Below are 21,189 nucleotides of genomic sequence, written 5' to 3' on the forward strand. Positions count from 1 at the left end.
GCAGCCGTGTAATGTACAGAAGAGCTGAGCTTATTAGGGACAAAAATGAAGCTCCTTTGCTGCAACTTCCAAATAGCTGAAGTTCAAGCACGTGTTTTGGATCTCTACTGAGTGTGGCCACAATGGAACAGGGTATTTCTAGGCCTGCCAGCACACCACAATAATTTGAATTTCAAAACCGAAACTTCAGAACTGAAGGTCTTAAGAGGATAACTGATTCATAACAACCAGGATATACAATAAAACAATTACTGGAGCTTGCTATAAGATCATATTTCCATCATGACAGGAAAGTGACAATACCCCTTACATGGCTGATGACAGGAGAATAAACAAGGCTTCAACTTGAACAAAAATAACTATAATGTAACTGTAAGATATACTTGTGTGTGCATATAAACAGAAGAATAAGAGCCGTACCAGTTACGTAACTATTCAGAATGGACAAAACAAGAAAATAAATACCTTCTTTCCTCACACAGTGAGCAGATTAATAATATGAAACGAATGCAGGTTTCCAAAAACATCAGCCCTTTCTTTAGAGTGCTCTCCCAGGGGTGCTGCCACAATCATCTGGAGCATGCTAGGGCAGGAAGGCTGCACTGCCTTTCCCCACCCACATGCCCGCACAGGGGCTGCTCTCATGCCGTAGCATGTACAGCAGCCATCCATGGCCAGTGGTACGGCAGCCATCGGTGGCCAGTGGTATGGTCCCTCACCAGGCAGCACCTGCCGCAATAAGGCAGCACATCCCTCCATATTCTCCCCCCTCCACGACAGTCTGGTAGGTTTGGAGATGTTCCAGGGAAGGTTTAGACTAGATATTAGGAAGCATTTCTTTCCCAAAGGGGTTGTTGGCTGTTGGAATGGGCTGCCCAGGGCAGGGGGGGAGTCCCCATCCTTAGAGGGGTTTGGGAGTAGAGTTGACATAGCGCTGAAGGATCTGGTGTAGCTGGGAACTGTCAGTGTGAGGTTAATGGTTGGACTGGAGGATCTTCAAGGTCTTTTCCAGCAGAGATGATTCTGTGATTCCATGTGCCTCTACTGCACCCAGTCTCATGTGGTCTCTGAATACCGAGCAGTTGAATTAAACAAAAAGGCCTTCCTGATACAAAACAACAGGGGCTCTTAATTAAAACCCAAATTTTATTGTAGTTCTATCCTATTACTGTGTAAAAATAAGGGGGATTTTTTCATTCTGAATGCTTACAAAAAACACCGGTTAAAAGGCTGCAATCTTATGAATGTGTAATTATCATCAGTGACTTTGTATGAGGCAAATATACAAACAGGCTACCATTTCTCTCTAGATGTACAGAAGAGTGGTATTATGCTTTTGTCATGGTCACAATACATAGCACACCACCAGAATGGCTACAGACTGCCAGCCTCAACATTCATGTTTTTATTTGTATCAGACCTTGAAGCATTTCTATTAAATAACCATCTTGGAACATAGAAAACTTCCAAATTCATATGAATAATTAACTTTCTATGTTGTCTTTAAGGCACATGTTTCTATCCAAATTTCATTTTGGTCCAGAAGAGCAGTTGTATTTCAGACACCAGCTATCCAGGTAACTGACAGCTGGGTTTGTTGTAACTATCCTTATGTCCATAGACTTCAACAACATGTATTGAATTCACTGTCTGTACCGCAGCATTGTGTCCTGGCACAGCTTGTTTCACGGCTGCATTACTACTCTTGGTTAGCTTAGGCAAATGATTGTTGTCTTTGCAACACCCAGGAGCTATGATGTCCCGTGTCCACTCCTCCTGAAACCTGTAAGCATGAAGGAAAAAGTTATTTCTGTCTCATTTGCTCTGGTGAGGATACAGAACTTTCTAATCCATTTTATTTGCACATCAAGCATTTTTCAAACAGCTTGTGCTGTAGCATATGGACTCACTTCCCCTAGCATTAAAACCAGTTGGCAGCAGCGGGGCAAATAATTGTGTCTCCGTACAAGCTGATGCAGACATTGAAAAGACTTACGAGGTTGGTTTTATTTGGGGTTGGGGCAGATGTTATTTGTTTGCTTTCTATCAAATGAGTCCCCAGCTCCAATTTAATGCTTAGCTATCTGGAGAATATTACTAAGAACACTTGAATGCCGAGACTGGTGCAGAAGCAAAGTCCTTGCTTGGTTAGTGGAGCACTGTTGGGAGCACAAGAGCCAGTTGTGCCCAGGGGCACTGAAGTGGTTATTTGTAGAGCTGCCAGTGATGCCAATGGAATGCAGTTGCACAGTGCCTTGTGCTCAGCCCTTGTCTGCCTGAGCTGGCTACCAGCCGGCCCTCCCAGAGGGGACTGCAGGCTGGGACTCTGGATTTGCCAGCCACGTGTGTATGCAGCACTGGTGGTCACCAATCCATCCTGCACCCCACATTTCCACACCAGGAAAGGAAGTTTTGCCCAGCTATGGGGTAAGCCAGCAAAGGCTACTGACCCAGGCAGCACATAACCCAGCCGTGGATGGTATCAGCAGAGCAGCAGCGGCAGCAGAGATGGCAGAGCTGCTGAAAAGATACTCAGTAAACTACACACAACTTGTTCAGGAAAACAGGGGGGATGGCGTCAGATTGTTCTTGAACTCTGCTGCCAGAGGCATGATGGATGCAGCAGACTTTAAGCACACACACGGCTCTGTGAACCAGAGCAGGTAAGACACAGCCCTTTTGGGTCTGTGCGAAATTACTGTAGTCTGAGTGTGTGGGCTTTTGTAAACCATCAGTTATCCCACGGCAGCTGCTTGCACGCGGGGCAGATGCTGAGGTTGCTTGCCCCACATTCACTGCAGGTGAGCTGCCTCACGTGGCTGCTCCAGCTTCCTCTGAAGCGGTCGGTGCTGGCCACTGAGCACAGCAGCCTGCACACCCACATCCAGGACAACACGGTCTTACCGTTTTGTACGTGAAAAGCTGCTCAGGAAACAGAAGCTGCATTCTGCAATTATTAGTTACAGAAAGCCAGCAGAAATGCTCATACACAGAACATGCATACGTATAGAAACCACAGGAGAATAACAGAAAATTAAACCAGACAACTGAGTTCTTGCTGTTCTGCTACATAGTGGGTATACAGCTGATAGGTACATCTTTCCTGTAAAGGGGAATAACTCTTGCTCTTCACTGGAAAACTGCATTACAAAACTAATTGGGTCATGAGTTACAGTCAGATAGTGTAAAGGCATCTTTAAACACCTCTGCCTTTGATACGAGAAGGCACTGTATCACCAAAGTGAGAATACACTCATCAAGAAGGTGCTCAGATGAGCAGAATTTACCCACCTGTAATTTGGACAACGACAAACTCATCTACTTCTCAGAAAAACGCTGTGGTAACTTTACACACTTTGTATTGACCTGCACTGTTTTAACTGCACCTTTTAATCCCGGTGCATCAGCAAGTCCTCAAGTATCTTTGTGCTGGACACCAGAACACCTACCTGAGTACCCTGGTGGCTTGCCATCAGGGAACAGAGGCTACATGGAGTTATGCTGCAGATCTCACTGCTGAAAGAAAATCTTCTGAGATACTTGCTACTGAGCTCTTTTTTTTTTTTCTTTTTAATAGTATGAGGAACTCAGTTCCATCTTCTTGACATGGTAGTCAGTAGTTACAAAATAAATCAAAAGGGCGTGTACAGGAAGAAGAACTGGGATTAAATTTTGCATGGGGTAGCCACAGCCTTTGCAAATAGCCCTGCCAGGATTATAGTTCAAACCTAAGTATTCTGGTTTTGTGCAGTAAATATAGTTTACCTGAGCAGAATTCATCCCATTCTGACATTTTCTCTTATAAAGCTCTGCATTGTGAAACTCTGCTGTGTAATAACCCACAGTCCACCCCCACCACCTCAGAAAGCCAAACTGACTAAAACTGTACTTGGAGGACAACTATACTCCTTCCATTTCAGGAACTATTAAGCTTCCATTGACTGAAATAAGTCTAGGATGAGGTGACAGTAGGCACCCTCTGTTCATTGCAGTACATCAAACCCTGTGGACATCTGGGGGACAGTGAAGTCAGTGGAGTTCTACCTAAGCAGAGGCTGAGAAGAGCTGTTAAGAGGGCTGCAGTGTCGACAAGGGACAGATAAACTTGCATGTGGTGGGCTCTCCTCTGCATGCTTGGCTATCAGATGACACCTTCAGTTTGCATTTTCATCCTGGGAGCCCTGTACTTCTGAGTATTTTTCAAGTGCTTCAACTTACCTTAAATCCAGTTTCCAGCTGGGCTACTTCAGAACATCACAGTAAGAGGATTAGAAGACCTCCCTGTACTCATATCTGGAAATGCAAGTCCACCCAGGGATGCAAGGTGCTGAACAGCCTAGCTAGATGCAGAATATATTTGACAAGGACAGACTTTATTTGACAGATAGAGTCAAAGCTCCCATGTGGGGAGAAGAACAGCCACCACAGCATTTGTCCATGGGTTTTAGAGGATTCAGAAGAATTTTGCTTTGTGTGACTTGAGAGCTGTTCCTAGCTAGAGGGGAAACTGCTGTTAACAGGACTGCTAAGAAGCGTGAGAACTCAGAGCAGAGGGGCTGCCACAATGCTGCCCGGTGCTGGCACTGGCTCTGAAAACAGATTTTTATACTGGAGGACAGGAGGGGAATTTTTTGTTGCTGTATGTCTGGTGACTTTGTACAAGACCCTGGGGTAATCATGGAAACATTATGAAAACAATAATAGCAGCTTTACTGAAAGCACATGTTGCTGTGCACACGCCCTTCATGCTCGTTCGATGACTGAAATTCAGAAATCAGTATAATTTAGCAGCCAGCTATCCTACCCTTTGTGACAGGGCCCCCAGATGAAACCACAGCTCACTTCCCCTGCCTGATCTTTCTTTGAAAGATGCGTGTCAAAAGGTACTGGAAGATTTTAGTCTCCGAGAGGTGGCGATGGGGAATGCAGAGCACAGTAATAAGAAACTAGAGGGAAAAAACCCCTCCATGAATAGAGAAGCTCAAGCTGGCACAACCTGCAGTGTGGGACAATCTATGTAAAAGCTTGAAAAGGAAATATGCCCCTCTCCTGTGCTGCATCTCCTCCCCTCTGGTCCTAAGGGCCACACAAACATTGCATGTGTAGGAAACTCTTATTAATTATGTACAATTGAATTAAACCAGTCATTTGTTCTTTGCAGCCATTTCACAGGATTCTTTATGTAGCGAAGCATTAAAAACCACAGTGATGATCTGTCCTACACCTCTTCCTGCAGCCCCATGAACAGCCCTCTCTGACTCTGCAATTTAAGCCTTGCAGCTGGTGGTGGGGGGGGGGGCACATACACATGTAGCACAGACATTCAAATACCTGCGCAACCGTCCCTGCACATGTAGCACAGCCTTGGGTGCAGCACAGCCTTGGGTGGCAGGAGCCAGCAGGGCTGAGCTCCACATGCCCCAGCTCTGCATGCCCAAGCTTTCAGTCAAACAAGAGCAATTCCTGACAGCCAGGCTGACAATAAAAGAAAACGCATGGATCTTTGGGAGGGAGTGAAGGGTCCAGCTCTCTGGTGAGGCTGCTGACCTTCAAAAGCACCCAGGTAAACTGGTTTCCCCAGGACCTCTAACAGTCTTCCACTAAGTCACTGCTGTAGAAGATGTTTTGCCCCCTTAATTCTCCCACTGATGCATCTCCTGACAGTCATTCTAGGCATCCTGTTGTTTTTTTCTGGTTTGACTTTTGTTTTCCATCAAGCTTTGCAGCAGCCTGTCTCTACATATGGGTATTTCTTCAAGAGTTGTCCCTTTTCACTGTGGTAAATCTACACCACACTATCCTGCTTCCTTCAGATCCTTCTGCTTTTTAATCTCTTCTGTTTAGGTGTTCAGAGGGGAAAAGCAGCTGGGAAAGCGCCCTCAAGGGGGCCGAGGGCAAAGTAGGAATGTGGCCAAGTGTCCCATCCCTGCCTGTAGTTCTAGGAGGTCCTTTGGCTTACAGCCATGCTCCTCAGCAAGCCTGGGCAGACATGAACATTTTTTAGAGCAACACAAGTTTCTGGTTTGTGCCTTCCTTGCAACCCCTTACACAAGGAAGAGGAAAATTCAACTATTATAGCCACTAAATCAAAGAGAAAAAGAAATCATATTTTATTTTACCATGGAGGCCAAAGCTATGAGCTAATTTCACCAACCTTGCATATCAGTTCTTGGACTGACTAAAAACGCCGAGCTGCCTTTCCTAAAAGCATGTTGGCTTCTGGTTTTTTGCAAAACCTTTTCACTTGGACACCTTTTTTTGTTGGACTGTCGTTACTTGATTTTTGCCAGGTACACTGGTAATGCATCTTGTAATCAGAAAAGGCTCCGGTACAAAAATTTCAGGTACTAAAAATATCTTCCGTGAGAGAATAGAATATACTAGCCTGTTTCTCTGCAGAAGAGATTTTTTTCTTCTTGATAATATGCTCCAGCTGTAGTGGATATCTGAAAGGAGGACTTTAAACCTACTGAGACATGGACTTATCCATTTAACTCACTCCTGCAGTCAGATCAGCTACTTCATAGAGAATGTTTTATAACTTGGCCTAGAGCTATGTAAAATAATTCACCTCAAAACAGTCCAAATTTGGAATGCACAACTTCTTCCAAATGCTTCCACACCAGGGGCAAAAAATCACCAAAATTATTTTTTGCTCTTTAGATGTATTTTTGACCTGGACTAGTTTCTTTCTGGTTGTTGTCTTAGCTGACGGAGGATGAAAGGGAGTTAGTGTACAGCCAAATTCAGTTCTGCCTGAGTGTCGAAAACATTGGACCATCAATTCTCCCTTGCAAAATAACAGCACATCCCTGAGACAAGGGAGCATCTATTCCAGGATAGGTTACAGGACTGTTGTGCTGAAAAAGCAAAGGAATAGAGGCTTCCCTAGGTGGGGCTATTCTTACTATAATTAGGAAGCTGATGTAAACTGAAAAGAGCACTCTCAGCTTCTTCTTATTACTAGTTATCTGTATTTCTCCTGGGACAGCTATCTGACTGTGCATGCTGATGTATAAATATGCTAGGGCTCAAACAGTGGAGACCCCAGTTCTTTAATGTCTTTGCATGCCAAAAAGGGTTTGCTGTTTGCTCTCATGACAATTACACTAGATTGTGCATATTTTTATGATTTCTCCTAGAGGCATGGCTAGGACTGCTTAACGGAAAAGAGGAGGCTGCTATTCCGGTTTGGGAACCACAAGCAAGCTGCTGGAGTTTGCTGACCTTAACTCCAGGCAGGGGATCCCACAGCCAAACTTGCCTCAACTTATCTGTACCAACCACTGACCCGGGGAAGAGCTACAGCTGACCCAGGGCAGCGGGTGAGCACACTCCTGTGACCACCTGAGGCTCTGCCCGCTCTTCTTCTCCAAACCAGCTGTCTCAGTATCGTCTCTTTCTTACTCCATCTCTCAAATGTTACCAGTAGCTGGCACATAGGAAGGACAGCTGGTCATTAAGCTTCTCTTTACTGATCTTTTACCCTGTGCCTGTCACGGGGCAGAGGACAACCTGCCTGCTCAGGCAGCTCTCCCCCATGGCTGTTTGCTGGGGACAGAAGAGGACTGCTCACCTCGGGTGGAGATTGCCAAAGCAAGTATTCCAGAGAAGGATCGCTGCAGGGTCAGTCTTCCTCAGAAAATAACTGATGCAAAAATAACATACCCATTTCAGAAGGACCTAGCATGGTGTTTCAAAAGCAAGTTCCTTCGGAATGCCAAATGCCCCCAGTGCTCAGGGCTCTCCCCAGCAAGACCCACAGTGCCTGTCTAAGCCCAAGCAGATGCGGTGCTCTCCACGGCTTTTGGCAACTCTCTCACTTTGGATGAACGATGCCAACAGTCCTGGTTCCATTCTCATGCAGAACCAGGAAGACTTTTAAATCTTCAAATGTTAAAGAGAGCAGAATATAATGTACTGACTTTAGGCTTTTCTCCTGACACATGCTGCAGTCAGGCTGTGAGAGCTATTCCCAATATACCCCCATGTCGACAAGCCCTGTCTCTGCCTAGCAGTCCTCCTGGGGAGCTGTTTTGGAGATTCATGCACATTGTTCTCCTCTATCTATGTGGCCCAGAGCAGCAGCTAATCTCCCTCCCATAGATGGCAGACCCTTTTCTTCAGCTAATCTGTCTCGAACCTCTGCGTCCCGCAACCTGCTATCTCTGCTCTAAACTTTTGAGAAGCAACACTGGGGAAAACATGTCCCTCCCAGCGGCCCCATGCCTTGTAACTTGTCTTTCCCTGCTCAACATTAGTTAGCTCTTCAAATATTATAAAAGAGAAAATGTGCTGTAAATGCTTGCAGCTCCTGCATATAAGGCTTTCTGCTAAAAAAATTGGTATTTTTATTCTCATTAGGTTTCCTTACATCCAAATTAAAGCGGTGGCATCAACAGTAACTGTATTCTGTGGTTAACAATCCCAGGTATTTGTAGACACATTTCTCAGTATTATAAAGCAATTTGTTCAAGCAGCCAAGAAGCCAGAATGGGGCTCACTATAATTAGAGTAGTTGCCACTAAAATTCAACATTTCCCTACAAAACTATATATTCCTCACCTTTGTTCCATGCTTCAAACACAAGGGGAAAAAGATCTTATTTCAGGGCAGACAAGGCCAGAACAGCACACTGGAGTCTCTACTGTTCAACAGCTGGGCTCCTACATTATTTATAACTTCTGTCCACCAGCATTCTGCATCCATATTGTGTCACCTCATTACAGCCAAAATTAGCTCATCAGCATACTAAGGCACTGGTTTAAGAGGTGATAGTTTTTTAATCCTAAATTACTCTGTAAACCATAACAAATATCTTACCTGTCTGAAAGTTGCCTTTTTGTTTTATTTAATATTGGCTTACCTGAAAAAAGTTGGCTTTTTATTTTATGTGTTCTTACAGTATTTTTGATCCCTAAAGTGGTGAATCAAAATGTTAATCTCTAAATCTATTGCAATTAAGTCTGAAAAGCAGCATGACCTACATCCTTTTCTAGTCAAAAATAGGCTAAGATATACTCAAGAGGGTCTTCTTCAAGGGTGGAGGAGTTATCACTCTTCCAGATACTTCATATGTTACATGAAGAAGCAGCAGAACAGTTTTCTATAAGAAAAGGAAATGCTATCGTAAAAACAACTTAAATTGCCAAGCCTCCACCCACTCCTTTCTCAGACAGGCACCTCTCATGTCTCAGCCTTCCCCATCTAAGTGGGTTGCAGAGCCACTTCCCGTGGCTGTATCACAGAGGACAATGTGTACCACAGCCCTGAAAAAGGCAGGGAGGAAATTATTAGCCCCCCGTGCTTCGTAGGACAGTTCCTTATTAGAAAAACAAAGTAGGATTTCTGATTTGCTCAGAGAATAGAATAGAATAGAATAGAATAGAATAGAATAGAATAGAATAGAATAGAATAGAATAGAATAGAATAGAATAGAATAGAATAGAATAGAATAGTTCAGTTGGAAGGGACCTACAACAATCATCTAGTCCAACTGTCTGACACTTCCAGTGCTGACTGAAAACTTAAGCAAATTAAGGACATTGTCCAAATGCCTCCTAAACACTGACAGGCCTGGGGCATTGACCACCTCTCCAGGAAGCCCCTTCCAGGGTGTGACCACCCTCTTGGTAAGGAAAAGCTTCCTAACGTCAAGTCTAAACCTTCCTTATGAAGCCTTGGTTAAATTATCTTTTGGCTTGTTTGTGACCATGGACACACACTTAGGTTCACATGTGCACAGCAATACACAGACTCTTTCCTTTGGGCTTGCTTGCCCTCGGTTTTGCTGCTTTTTTCCAACCACACCACATGCCTTTATTTATTTCCTCAGACAATCGATGCTGTAACAGCCCCACCACTATAGCAACACCAATACAGTTAGAGCAGCGTAGGCTGCCAACACGTCCACTTCATGTTAAACAGAGAAAGGTACCGCAGACACCACCCAGGTAGTGCCCATGTGCCTTCATGCTGGCATTCCCACCATAATCCAGCTTCTTGTTTGCACCTCCCCGGGGATTTGCCTGCACTGTCCTGCTGTTCCCAATAAGCTGGATGTGCACAGGATGATGAAAATTAGCTTAATTTTCTACACACAAAAAGTAAGTCTTGCAAATGAAACACAAACACATTTGTCGTCTCCAAGAGTTGGCATGAAATACGTTAGAATTCCCACACGCATCCTGTGCATAGATCCATTTAACAGAATTAAACAGTAGAAATCAGCATCTTTTACTAACCTTGATTAAACATATCTTATTTGAGTGAAGAAAGGGACAAGGTACAAATTGATGAAGGGTCACACCTGTTCCTAAAGCAATTCCAAGAGAGATTTATTCAGAGTCTGTCAGCTTCAATACCATTTCCATCTCTGATTAGAAGCGGTGCCCGTTCACCATGTGCGAAACAGCTAGACTTTTGGCTCTGGGGTGCAGAGATTAATACACCTTCTCTCCTAGCTGTTTTTTGCTCTGGCTAGTGATTAGCCAAGATCACATCACTCTGCATGGTGGAAATACAGTACACCTTGATTAACAGTGGGCCTCGTGCATCAGGAGCTGGGTATGTGTGCCAGTATTTAACACAGCATGTGTACTGTTCTACATAGGAGAAGAAGAGTTCAGAGGCTTTCCTCCTCCTGTCCTCTGCAATTCCCCATTGAAGTTTATACATTCTCCAATTTTCTAAAGAAATAATAAACTTGTTGATTTCTGGCCCCAGAGAAGCTGCTTATCTGGAGGAACTGTATATTCCCTGCTACTTTCAGTCAAGAAAAGGTGTACAAAATTTGGTAAACATAATACAGCAGCTTCTGCTCAGTGGAGTGGTGCAGATAAGAACCCAGAAGGAGCTCAAGACTCCAGCAGAGCACTAACCTCTGTTTACAGCCCTTTATAAGTTTACTCATGTTATTTTAAAAGTAGATTACACTTATTCAAAACATGAACCAAAATTAAAAATTGCATCCCGAGTCTTCTAAAAACCATTTAGGTTATAATCAGCATTTAATTAGGTTTATACATCTTCCTGAAATCACCCAAAGCTAGAAATTGATTAAGCAGCCATCAGACTTTTGTGCAAGTGCTCTATTTGAATATGATTTCCAGCTGCACTGTGACATGGAAGTAGGTTTATAATCTGCATAAAATTGCTTTCTGCAGGTAACCACTACAAATCATAGATACTGCTGTACATAAAAACTGTACAAGTGAGCACTGAATTCAAAGCAAACAAGGAATGTGCTATATATTATCATACATGACAACGAAGCAGAACCCAAAGGATATAAAAGACACAGTGACGTGTGTTTATATGAATGGTAATAGCAAACCAGCATTAGGATGTAACACATACTCATTTTCTGGTTTTCTTTTGTCAGCAACAACACATCCAGTCATAACACATCTGGACACTTTCAGAGATGATTTTGGACTGACACAAACAATACCTCTGCCCACCATCCACAGCCTGTGATGCACTTTATTTCACTGTGAGCATTCACACTGCCTTGTGGGTTAGGATCCCATCGTGTTTGTCCTGCACACCTTGATAAATACCTGGTATTGCTCAAGGGAGCTTTTGCAGTCACCAAGGGCTAAATGGTCGTACTCAATGCTCACCTTGAGCCATACCACAGCCCCAGCTGTCCCTGGCTGCCTCCTCTCCTAAGGCTCTTAGGCAAGCTGGCACCTTGGTACCACTAACCAATACAGAGTAGTGACTTTCCTGCCGCCATTTAGCATCAGTTTAACAAAGCCAATTAAAAACCTCTCTCCAGTTAATCTGGTGCAACCTTTCCTGCAGACAGGCTTAACCAGGCACTGCTGGGGATAGATGAAAGGAGCTGTAAGGAGGGAGGTCATGCTCAGCTTCTCTGCTGTCTCGCCTTCTGGCAACATTAATTCCCCACAAGACAGGTAAATTCAAGAACAAGCCCTGACAATCCACTGGCATCATATCCTCTTCAGGGGCATCACTTTAAAATGCATTTTTGAGGAACTGTCTTTCTAAAATTTGTTCAACAAACTCATTCCAAGCCACTGTATCTTAATAGCCTTACCTGTAGAAGCCTTGGTTATCATATGCCATGTTAGTCACATCATCAAATACGGATTTATTCCTGAGTTTCTTATTGTTGTTGTTGTTTCTTCCCTTAAAACCAAAGTAAGCAGCTTGCATGTGCTCTAGTTCTTCAGTTCTGAGCTGGTACCAAAGCTGCATATCTCTGTGAATAAAGCAAGGGGTAAAATACATTACTGTGATAAATAGCTTCATATCTGAGCTTTTATCTGACCACCTAAATCCAGGTTTACTGAAGACAGCACTTAAACACAAGCCAAATTTCCAGAGGCTTAAATACCTTAAGGTGGGGGTTTCTTAAATAGCATAAATAATATTCTGTAAAATAGCGTTATTTTAAGTATTATCCAGCACTCCTCAAAAAGCAAGCAAAGAAACAAACAAAAAAGAACCATTTTCTTATGAGCACCTGTGGATAGTTCAAAGAAACAACACCCCAATAATTATGTCAGTTTGATTCAGAGGATTTTGAGACTCCAGGTAATAGGGAAAGTCATGTAAGGCATGATGTTGTGTTACTCTTCTCATGGACCTTCATCAGTGACACATGTCAGGCCAGATGCTGTCATATGTAAAAAGTCTACAGACCATCCCCATTTTATGGAATAAATTATTTCAGAAAAAGAAGCATTTTCTGTGAATTTTTGCAGCACTGACATTCCTAAGGGTTCCAAAATCACCGGTCAGGTTGAAAAGATGAATTGACTTAAAGATGGAAGAGACAGCTAATGTTGCTTTTGTTAAAAGCAGAGCTTATTTGGTTGCCTTCAGCATTTTCTTTCCAAAATGCTCAAGGTGCTTTTCACGCTGCTTTCTACAACTTTGGGGGAAAAAAAAAAAAAAAAAAAAAGAATCACAATTTCTTTTCTTGTTTTTAAAAGAAGTGTACGATTCACATAATCACAGACATTCACACTAGCTGAAGGGGCAAGATTAAATTGTGAGGGCTGGCAATGCTGATGCTGGTGTCATTTCTGTCCTCTCAAGATGTAACCCTGCTCCTCCCAAAGAAAATGGCAGATGCGCTCACGCGGTGGGACAAGATCTGTGAGGAGGCTAAGTTATGTGAGGATTCTCAGCAGCTTTTGTCATTTTTCTCTCCAAATGCAAGGATAACACACAAGATGGTACTTCAAAGATCATCAGACACCTTGCAAAACAGGTTTGTAAGAGATGTGATTTCTTCTATTAAGACCAATTAAGAGAGACCAAAGAAAGTAGACAGGCAGAGTCCAAAGCTAAAGGCAAGATGAGGACATCCTCCCTACTCCACGGTAAAGACTCCCTTTTCTTTCAGAGATGGTCTAAGAGACACTTATTTAACTAATGCCCGACCAAGTATCCTCATTTTGTATTAAGCTGTCAAGCCTGCAGCTTCTCTTCAAATGAATGCTTTTAGCATTCAAAAGTTGATCCACATTTTCCAGCTACATCGACAAAAGAGAAGCTACACTGCAGCAGGCAGTCCGTAGCATGGGCTGTGGGTTGAGCAAGTTTCACACAGGGATGCGTTACTCCTTCTCATGTGATGTGGACAGTTTCTACATCATCTCAGTGACTTTCTGACAGTGGGGCCAAGCCACACAATGTCTATAGTGTCCCCAGGTTTCCCCCCCGGACCAGGGCTCAGTTGTGGCCAGGCTGGGTTGCAGCAGCTCCTTCAGGAGGCAGTCAAGGGAGGACAGAGGGCAGCATGGAACCGAGAAGCTCCCAGCAAAGTGGATTATTTTATGTCCTGATGACAGAACTAGGTCAAAACGTCTGGTGTGAAGGGCTTTTCTTTTGTAAGAGAAAAATATCAAGTCATCAATGTCATGTGAACAGCTAATTTTGACAAAACTTCATTTAAAATAAATGAAAAACATGGACTTTGATACAAATAGTCTTACCAAAAAAGAAAAGTGGTGATTCAAAAAATGCCTATCAACCCTTTGATTTCAAAATTTATTTCATGCTATCTGTGAAAAACTAGTATTATGAATGACACCAAAGACTTTTTTTTTTTTCCTCACAAAATCCTCTCAAGGGAAATAGAAAATCTGTATTTTGGGTACAATCAGATTTCAAAATGACAGAATTTCCCCCCTAAGCTGGTTCCCACGCAGCTCTAGATAAAACACAGCTTGGAGCAGCAAGACCTTCATTTGTGTCCTCCCCAGTCTCCCTCTACTCTGCCACTACTCTGCCTCACTCCAAACACTTATCTGAAGGAAGAAGAGGCTTAAAATAAACCTAAAGTGCAGCTTACTGCCTGCACAGCAGGCATCAGCAGGATGGGGTGCAGCCATCCCACTGAGTTACCTGCAGTGGTGGGAACAATATGCTGGAGAAGTGAGAGGGAAGTGGAGAAGAGGAGCCTGGAGAAAACCTTCTGCAGCAGGTGACTTTGGAGGGATACTCCATGAACAGCAGTGGCTCGGCTTTAGGGTACAGCCAGGTGTGGCCATGCAGCACCCTTTACACGGAGTTTTTATAATGGGCTGGATTGGTAAATTTTACTTCTTTTCATGTCTGTTCATAATCCTGCCCACTGATTTGTGCTTCAAACCAGAAGACAAAACCCTACATCTTTCCAGCTCTGCATTGTGACAGCTTTAAGTATGCTTTGCAGACAGTGAGGGCTTTGATGATTTGGACACGGGTAGATTAATTTTCCTAGCAGTGTTCAAGGAAAGAAAAGGGAAAAAAAAAGGGGAAGACAGAGGGAAGAAGGGAAAACTTAAATAATCTTAAATAATTCAAGGAGAGAAAGACTGGGCCAGCAAATAAGACTTGTATGTTCATCTGCATAATCCTGGGTAAATCCCGATCTACCCAGGCCCGCTGAGATCATCTGATATTAACATACATTAGGTACCTAAACCACTCTTGAATTTCATGTCCTTCTATGCCTAAAGCCCGACCTACAAGTTAAGGATTTTAAATAACTAACATCATTGTGGTATTGCAAGCATAAAGTCCTTTGAAGCTCTCTGCTATCACAGGAATGGAGTCCATATGATGTATAGTCTTAGGCCAGTTTAAGAATCTTTTCTTGACATACCTTTGAGTCCTCCTCCTTTCACTTTTCTTCACACACTTGAGAAGACAACAAGTTAAAAAAGCCATGGACATCAGCAGGATGACGGCACAGCTCACAATGGAGGCAATCACTGCAACCTTAAATCCAAAGGTCTCATATTTTGATATGGCTGCAGGAAAGCAAACACAGAAGCATGTTTCTAAGGTCAACCCATTAATTTATCTTTCACATTTGCATTAAACCATGCTGAAGCCTACCTGCTTCACACTTCTGCTAATAATAGTGAGGACTTTCAAGTCAGTATGCATCAAGATACCAGAGTATCTTGGCTTCAGTTAAGAGCTACACAAGCCTCAAACTCGTCTATTTAAAAATCTCCTGTTTATAATACACTAATGAATTGTTCACAAGTCTTTCACCACTGCAATTAATTAAACACAATGCCTTTAGCACTCCAGTAGCTAAAAAGCACAACTTTGTCAACATATCAAATGCAGATGAGCTAGCAGACTCTTATAAGCAATTGTTAACAAGGACTGGAGCTGCAAAAACAAATACTGACAGGGATAAATGGGTTTAAAGAAGCCCTTTAGAGTGAGGACAGTTCCATATAATTACATCCTATTTGCCAGGCAGCAAACAACAGGTCTTTCTCTGTTTGGGGAAGGATGCAGGATAGAAGGGACAGTATATGCAGGACTGAGTGTTCACAGTGATCTGATGCTGGAAGTGAATCATCCAGACAAATGGAGGAATGGTAATGTGGTGTGGCACAGCTAAGGCAGATCTCTACCAGCTCATCTGGAGCACTAAGCATGTCTTGCTGCAAAACTCATCTAGTTCTTCCAGCACCAAGATGACCATTATCAGAAATGGTTCAGCTGAGCTCCACACAAAGTGTCATATTTCTGCAGCTTCTGGAGGGAAGGATTTCCCTCATTTTTCTTTAACAGAATCTCTCAAATGAAAGACAGAAATAGCTGAGTTTGTGAGAGAGTGGTAAGCGTCTAAAAGAGCCATCCATCTACTGACTATTTAAAATTATACAAGGTCTGAGACACTGACTGAGATTCTCAAAGCTCAGAGGTCCCATGTTTGACTTCTAGTCAGATTACTAACAACCTTATAGTAAATAAGAAGGAATACAGCAGGAAAGGTAGTTAATGTTGTTGCCATTCAAACACTATTTGTCATTATGCTAACTTTCCCATGTGGCTGCCCACAGGCAACAACCTGCGATTCTTTTATAGCAAAAATTTCTTCAGAAAAGAAAGCCGGGAGATTAGAGGATTTGAAAATATGCTTGCACATTACTTGGTCATATCTATACCTATTCTAAAGAAAGATACAGCTTGCAGCTACAGAGCCAGTTACTCTGGGTGCAACACTACTGAAGTCGGTGACATGAGATCAGGCATAAACCTGACAGAGTCTTTTCTGTGTTATGATAATGAATGATGTCAGAACACACATGGAACGCAATTGCAGTCAGCGGGGGCAACTTTGAAGGAAATTGAGTTTGTCTTTTTCCTTGCACAGATGTCTAGAATTAATCCTAGCATTGTAGGAGATAGGCAGGGCAGAATAAACACAGTCCGAAAAGGACTGGGAATGGTTTGAAAAGGACCTTACGCTTGCAGAAGGGCACTCCGGCTGTCCACTGGGTACTGTTCCCTTTCCAAATGCAGGTGATGACGCCTGGTCCCTCCAACTGGTGCTCGGCAGAGCACTGGAACGTTATCACTGTCCCCACGGCTGTGCCATTGCCGTGAATGACCTGCAGCGTGCCAAGCCGGGGAGGGAAGATGCGGCTGCACTGCCCTGCAGAAGAAAACCAAAGCAAGACAATGCAGTGCCAGAGCCAAAAGCAAAGGTCCACTTAAATTTTATTGCGATCAGATCGTAAATCAGTCCAAGTTAACAGTTAAAACAAGTAACAGACCTCGGGGTGGGCAATTCTGACTGCTCTGCCAAGTTCGTGTCCAAGGCCAAACCCTCTTCCGCGACATTCAACAGCTCCACTGCCCTGACCCCCATCGCAAAGAGGGGTTTTACTCCTGTTGCAACATTATCTGCTCAGACTGATACATATTAAACATTAAAAAAAAAGTTATTCTGTGAGTGTCATGGTCTCCTACAGAGTCCTGTCTTGTTGGACTCTGTGTGTTTAATTAAGTGCTCAGGCTGGCAGCTTCCATGCTGGGAGTATTTGCAACACATCCTCCCCCATGCAAACTTTCCATGATCTAATGGACTGATCACATATTTCAGCGTTTCAGACTACTTGGTAGCATCTTCTCATGATCCTACAGAAACTTCCTATCATTCAAGAGCCCTGCACCTCTGTTGGTCTTGGCTGAATTGAGCCAGTGGGTTCAAAAGTCACAGGGAGGGGACAGAGAGACACATACAGCACAAGTACATTAATCTTATCTCCATCTTATCTCCATTTTCAAGTGACAACTCTGCTTTATAGTCCATCATTCATTTTTTAGTACATTTTTGTTCATTCATCTTTTCTCTTTCTATTTCTTTGTTGTTCATACAGCTGTTCTTTGAGTCATGGAGCTGTTCTCTTGGCCACCTAATGTCAGCCACTAACTTTATACATTGAGTTTTATTGTCACAACACTCCTTGTTTCACACTCATTTTAAACACAAATTTTAATGATTGGTCATTAAGACATATGACATCCAGATACACTTCAAAAACAACAACAATAAATAAATGTTCTGGGTTTGTACATGTGCACTGACAGAATCTGGAAACTCTTTTAATAATATTTTTTCTTTTTTAAAAAACATTTACTAAATATCAGAACCGCTTCTACATCAGAACCCAAGTTCCCTGTCTTTCACAGGATTTCCAAATTACTTCAGCAGACTCAGAGGCAACTGCGTTGCAGTTGCAAGGCCAGACCAGGCACTATGTCATAAAAAAAAAATAAAACGGGGATAATGTTTCCCACAATTGCAGGCAAATGAAATGTAGAGTTTTAACAGTCTCCTTGAGAACACCTTGACAGAATCACATGTTGATAGCAAATCTATTTTCTTTTTAATATTAAAACTCCCCCCTGGTCATTAATTAATGTTAAGCTCCTGTGATCAAACCCCAGCAGACAGGCTTACTACCTATCTTCAATTTACGCTCTTAAAAACCCCAGCTCCCTGCAAACAAACCCCAAAAAATCTCAGCAAAAGACCAAACAAAAGCCACAGTGACAATTACTGGTCTAATCTACTAAGTAAGTATGTACTGAGGACCAGTTTTTAAGAACATGCCTGGTTTAATTCCATGCAGATTATTTCTGTTTGTTTTGCCACTTCTTTCAGTCTCTTACTGTGGCAGCAATTCATCTCAATGAGAGCAAATATTTTCTAGAGGGTTGTTTCCCATCATCTCTTGTGCTTCCCTCCAAAATCCCATTACTGGAATACATGGGGTGTGTGCATTGCACAGCCTTCCTCCTCACTCCAGAGGAGCCTTACAAGCTCAGGCTTTTCTTTTTACCTTAATCACCCAGAGACTTGCCATGAAAAAACATTGTTCTAAGCTGCAATATATCTACATTTTTGCATTTTACACTTTCAAGGCTATTTTTAGATACTGGATCACATACACAGACTTCACACTGGTGACACTTGTAGCTGCTCAAGATACAGAAGAGCAATTCAGAGCCAAGTTGTGTTCAAAGTACATCTGCTTAGCCACCACAGCAGTGCTCATTAGTTGCTTTCAGTAGACTTACTAGTTTACCTTGGACTCATTATTCAGCTTCTGCTCACCAAAGAATAGATCATTTGGCACTGGAATCTTTCTTTCAAGACATATTTCATTTAATCCAGCATTGACCATCCTGAGTAATGCGTGCAGCTGTAGCTGGTTCAAGTGCTCTTGACCCTTTCCTGCACTGTCCTTGCCCATGATGCTATATGCCGAGTGATTAAAACCTCTGAACACTTGTGACCTTGTCAGCATTATTCCTCAGCCATGGATTTTAAAATATTTTGCTTCCCTTGAGGACTACAAAGATTTCTAACAGCCAGTATCCCTTGAAACCATGGATATTGCCTTGCTTTGGCCGGGGCTGTAACAGCATTATGTCATTCCCAGAGGATCATTCCCATGTGAATGTAATTGGGGCAGGAACCCCAGAGGCTCATCTTAATGACAGCTAATGAGAGCTAAACTTTTGAAAGCTTCTAGACATGGCTTTACACAGATGCTGAGCTGAAAGTTCAGCAACTGCATTTCATGCACCTGCACTTGGCCAGAGCAGAAATACTATTTCTTCTTCTAAGATTCTAAGAGCTTTTCAACACAATTTTTCACACCAAAGTCAAAACATTGAATGTGCCACTATTTTTTGCTTTTTAAAAATGCTTTTATTGAAATGCATAGATGGACTTTTGCTGTATGACTTTGTGAATTTCATCCAAGTTTGGATTTAATATCTCTGGATAAAATTTGCCCTCATTTTAATCATCAATGTTCTTCTAATAACTCATTTGTGAAATCTCTTCTGTAAGCTACAGCATTCTTTGTTATTAACTATCTATAATGCTTTTGCAGTTACTTGTTGCATTCACTTTTCCGCTAGGTTAATTTTACCCTTCTGTCTCCAGAAAATCATTATTTAGGTAAACTTCCACACTTACATTTATATAAGCAGATGTTCCATATAGACTTAGCCTTTCAATACTCTTCAGGCATGTTTATCTGACTAAATCTACCGAATCGAGATGACCATCAGCCATCCAATTCTCTTCAGGGCACAAAGAGTTGAACACCTTCAAGTTCCTGCAGATACTTCTGCAGCTTCTTGTAAAGCAAGAGCTGATTTATACAAATGCATTTTTTAGTTTGGCTTTACACTAAGAGGATATTCAGCGTTCCAAAAGTATCTGAATCTGCTGCTACCGCCTGCCAACAGAGAAGGGCACTAGCTATAGTAAATAAACAGATTATTTCATATGACAAATAAGTGTCCTCAAAGTAAAGACACTGAAGTGTAGCATATTCCATAAATTCTTCATTCACCCAAACCTCTGGGCTTAGGTACATATGTAATTTCCAGACACTGAAAAATAAAGAATAATGCAAGAATTAAGACAAAATAATCCAAAATATCTCTTCTCATGCACAGCCAGGATTATCTATATTGCAAAACCGAATTGTGAGAAAGACTTACCATATGGTTTCATTGTCAGCAAGCTATGGATTTATGTTTTGCTGCTAAGAGAGCAAAATTGAGAGAGCAATCTAGGCGTGCCTGCCCATTAAACATTTCCTGTGCTCCTTCCATAGAGAAACATAGAGACTAAAAATCAAATACATCACATAAGTATATACCAACATTATCTAAACCACAGTAATAATTACCTGAAAGCATGTTATCAAGATTGCTACTCACTGTTTGTGCAGAAAGGGATCAGTTCATGACTTTGCCTCATTATTCCCATACACATCTAACTCAAGCCTTTGTGTTGTTTATTGTTGACTATTTAATGCAACTTAAAAACACGCTGGAATAACCAGATGCCAGAAAGAGACAGAATATTAGGTTTTATAAACCCCGCAGAAAATAAACATCCTGGTATTATTTCTGCAAGCCTATATTCCTACAGAAGCACGCCTTAGAAATTAGTGTCCCTGAAGTCATAGGCAGGGACTCCACAGCAGCCTCCCAGAAGTGGTCTTGGAAGAGCTCACTGTGTCAAAAAGCAGAAGAAAAGCAGATAGAAGTGAAATATGAAATAAAGCAGATGTTCACTCACAAAAAACATCTTGTGTGAGTGAAACCGCATGGCCCTGCCATGAGTCCCCTCGCAACCACCCTGCCTTTGTGCTCTCGCAGAGCTGGCCATGACTCCTGCAAGGGCTGGGCTCTTAAATGCATGAAGTGCTGCAACAGCAAATGGCTACCAGGAGTAGTTTATCCTCCCACTAGAAAAATCAGACACTGGCATGGCTTTTTGAGAAATTAAGTGTTAAATATGACATCAATCAGCAGTAAAAGTGAGGTGGGGAGACCCAGGCTCTTGAAGCTGCCGAGCCTGAACAAGGTCCCCAGCTGTGC

At 42.5% G+C, this 21,189-nt stretch overlaps 1 protein-coding gene across 2 annotated transcripts; it reads right to left on the reverse strand.

Annotated features, from left to right (window-relative positions):
* Positions 1-1,382: 1,382 nt before the first annotated feature.
* SUSD3 (sushi domain containing 3) lies at positions 1,383-20,627 on the reverse strand. 2 transcript variants are annotated; one of them, XM_026857792.1, is made up of 5 exons: positions 20,493-20,627; positions 16,739-16,927; positions 15,128-15,275; positions 12,065-12,229; positions 1,383-1,783 (listed from the first exon to the last, which is right to left on the reverse strand). In XM_026857792.1, the coding sequence occupies exons 1-5, from the start codon at positions 20,500-20,502 to the stop codon at positions 1,570-1,572; spliced, it is 726 nt and encodes a 241-aa protein (XP_026713593.1). In that variant the 5' UTR covers positions 20,503-20,627; the 3' UTR covers positions 1,383-1,569. The 2 variants fall into 2 exon arrangements, with proteins under 2 accessions (XP_026713593.1, XP_026713591.1); XM_026857790.1 differs by lacking the exon at positions 20,493-20,627 and adding an exon at positions 20,131-20,478.
* Between the last annotated feature and the right edge of the window lie 562 nt (positions 20,628-21,189).

The sequence above is a fragment of the Athene cunicularia genome (assembly GCF_003259725.1).
Source record: "Athene cunicularia isolate RWA chromosome 12 unlocalized genomic scaffold, athCun1 chr12_part1, whole genome shotgun sequence".
Lineage (NCBI taxonomy): Eukaryota > Metazoa > Chordata > Aves > Strigiformes > Strigidae > Athene > Athene cunicularia.

Bases quoted from the DNA above. Each gene is read 5' to 3' on its own strand.
- SUSD3 (XM_026857790.1), bottom strand. The intron at 15,276-16,738 runs GTAAGGTCCTTT...GCTTTCCTGCAG, and splicing joins CGGAGTGCCCTTCTGCAAGC to CCATATCAAAATATGAGACC. The intron at 1,784-12,064 runs GTAAGGCTATTA...TCATGCTTACAG, and splicing joins GATAACCAAGGCTTCTACAG to GTTTCAGGAGGAGTGGACAC.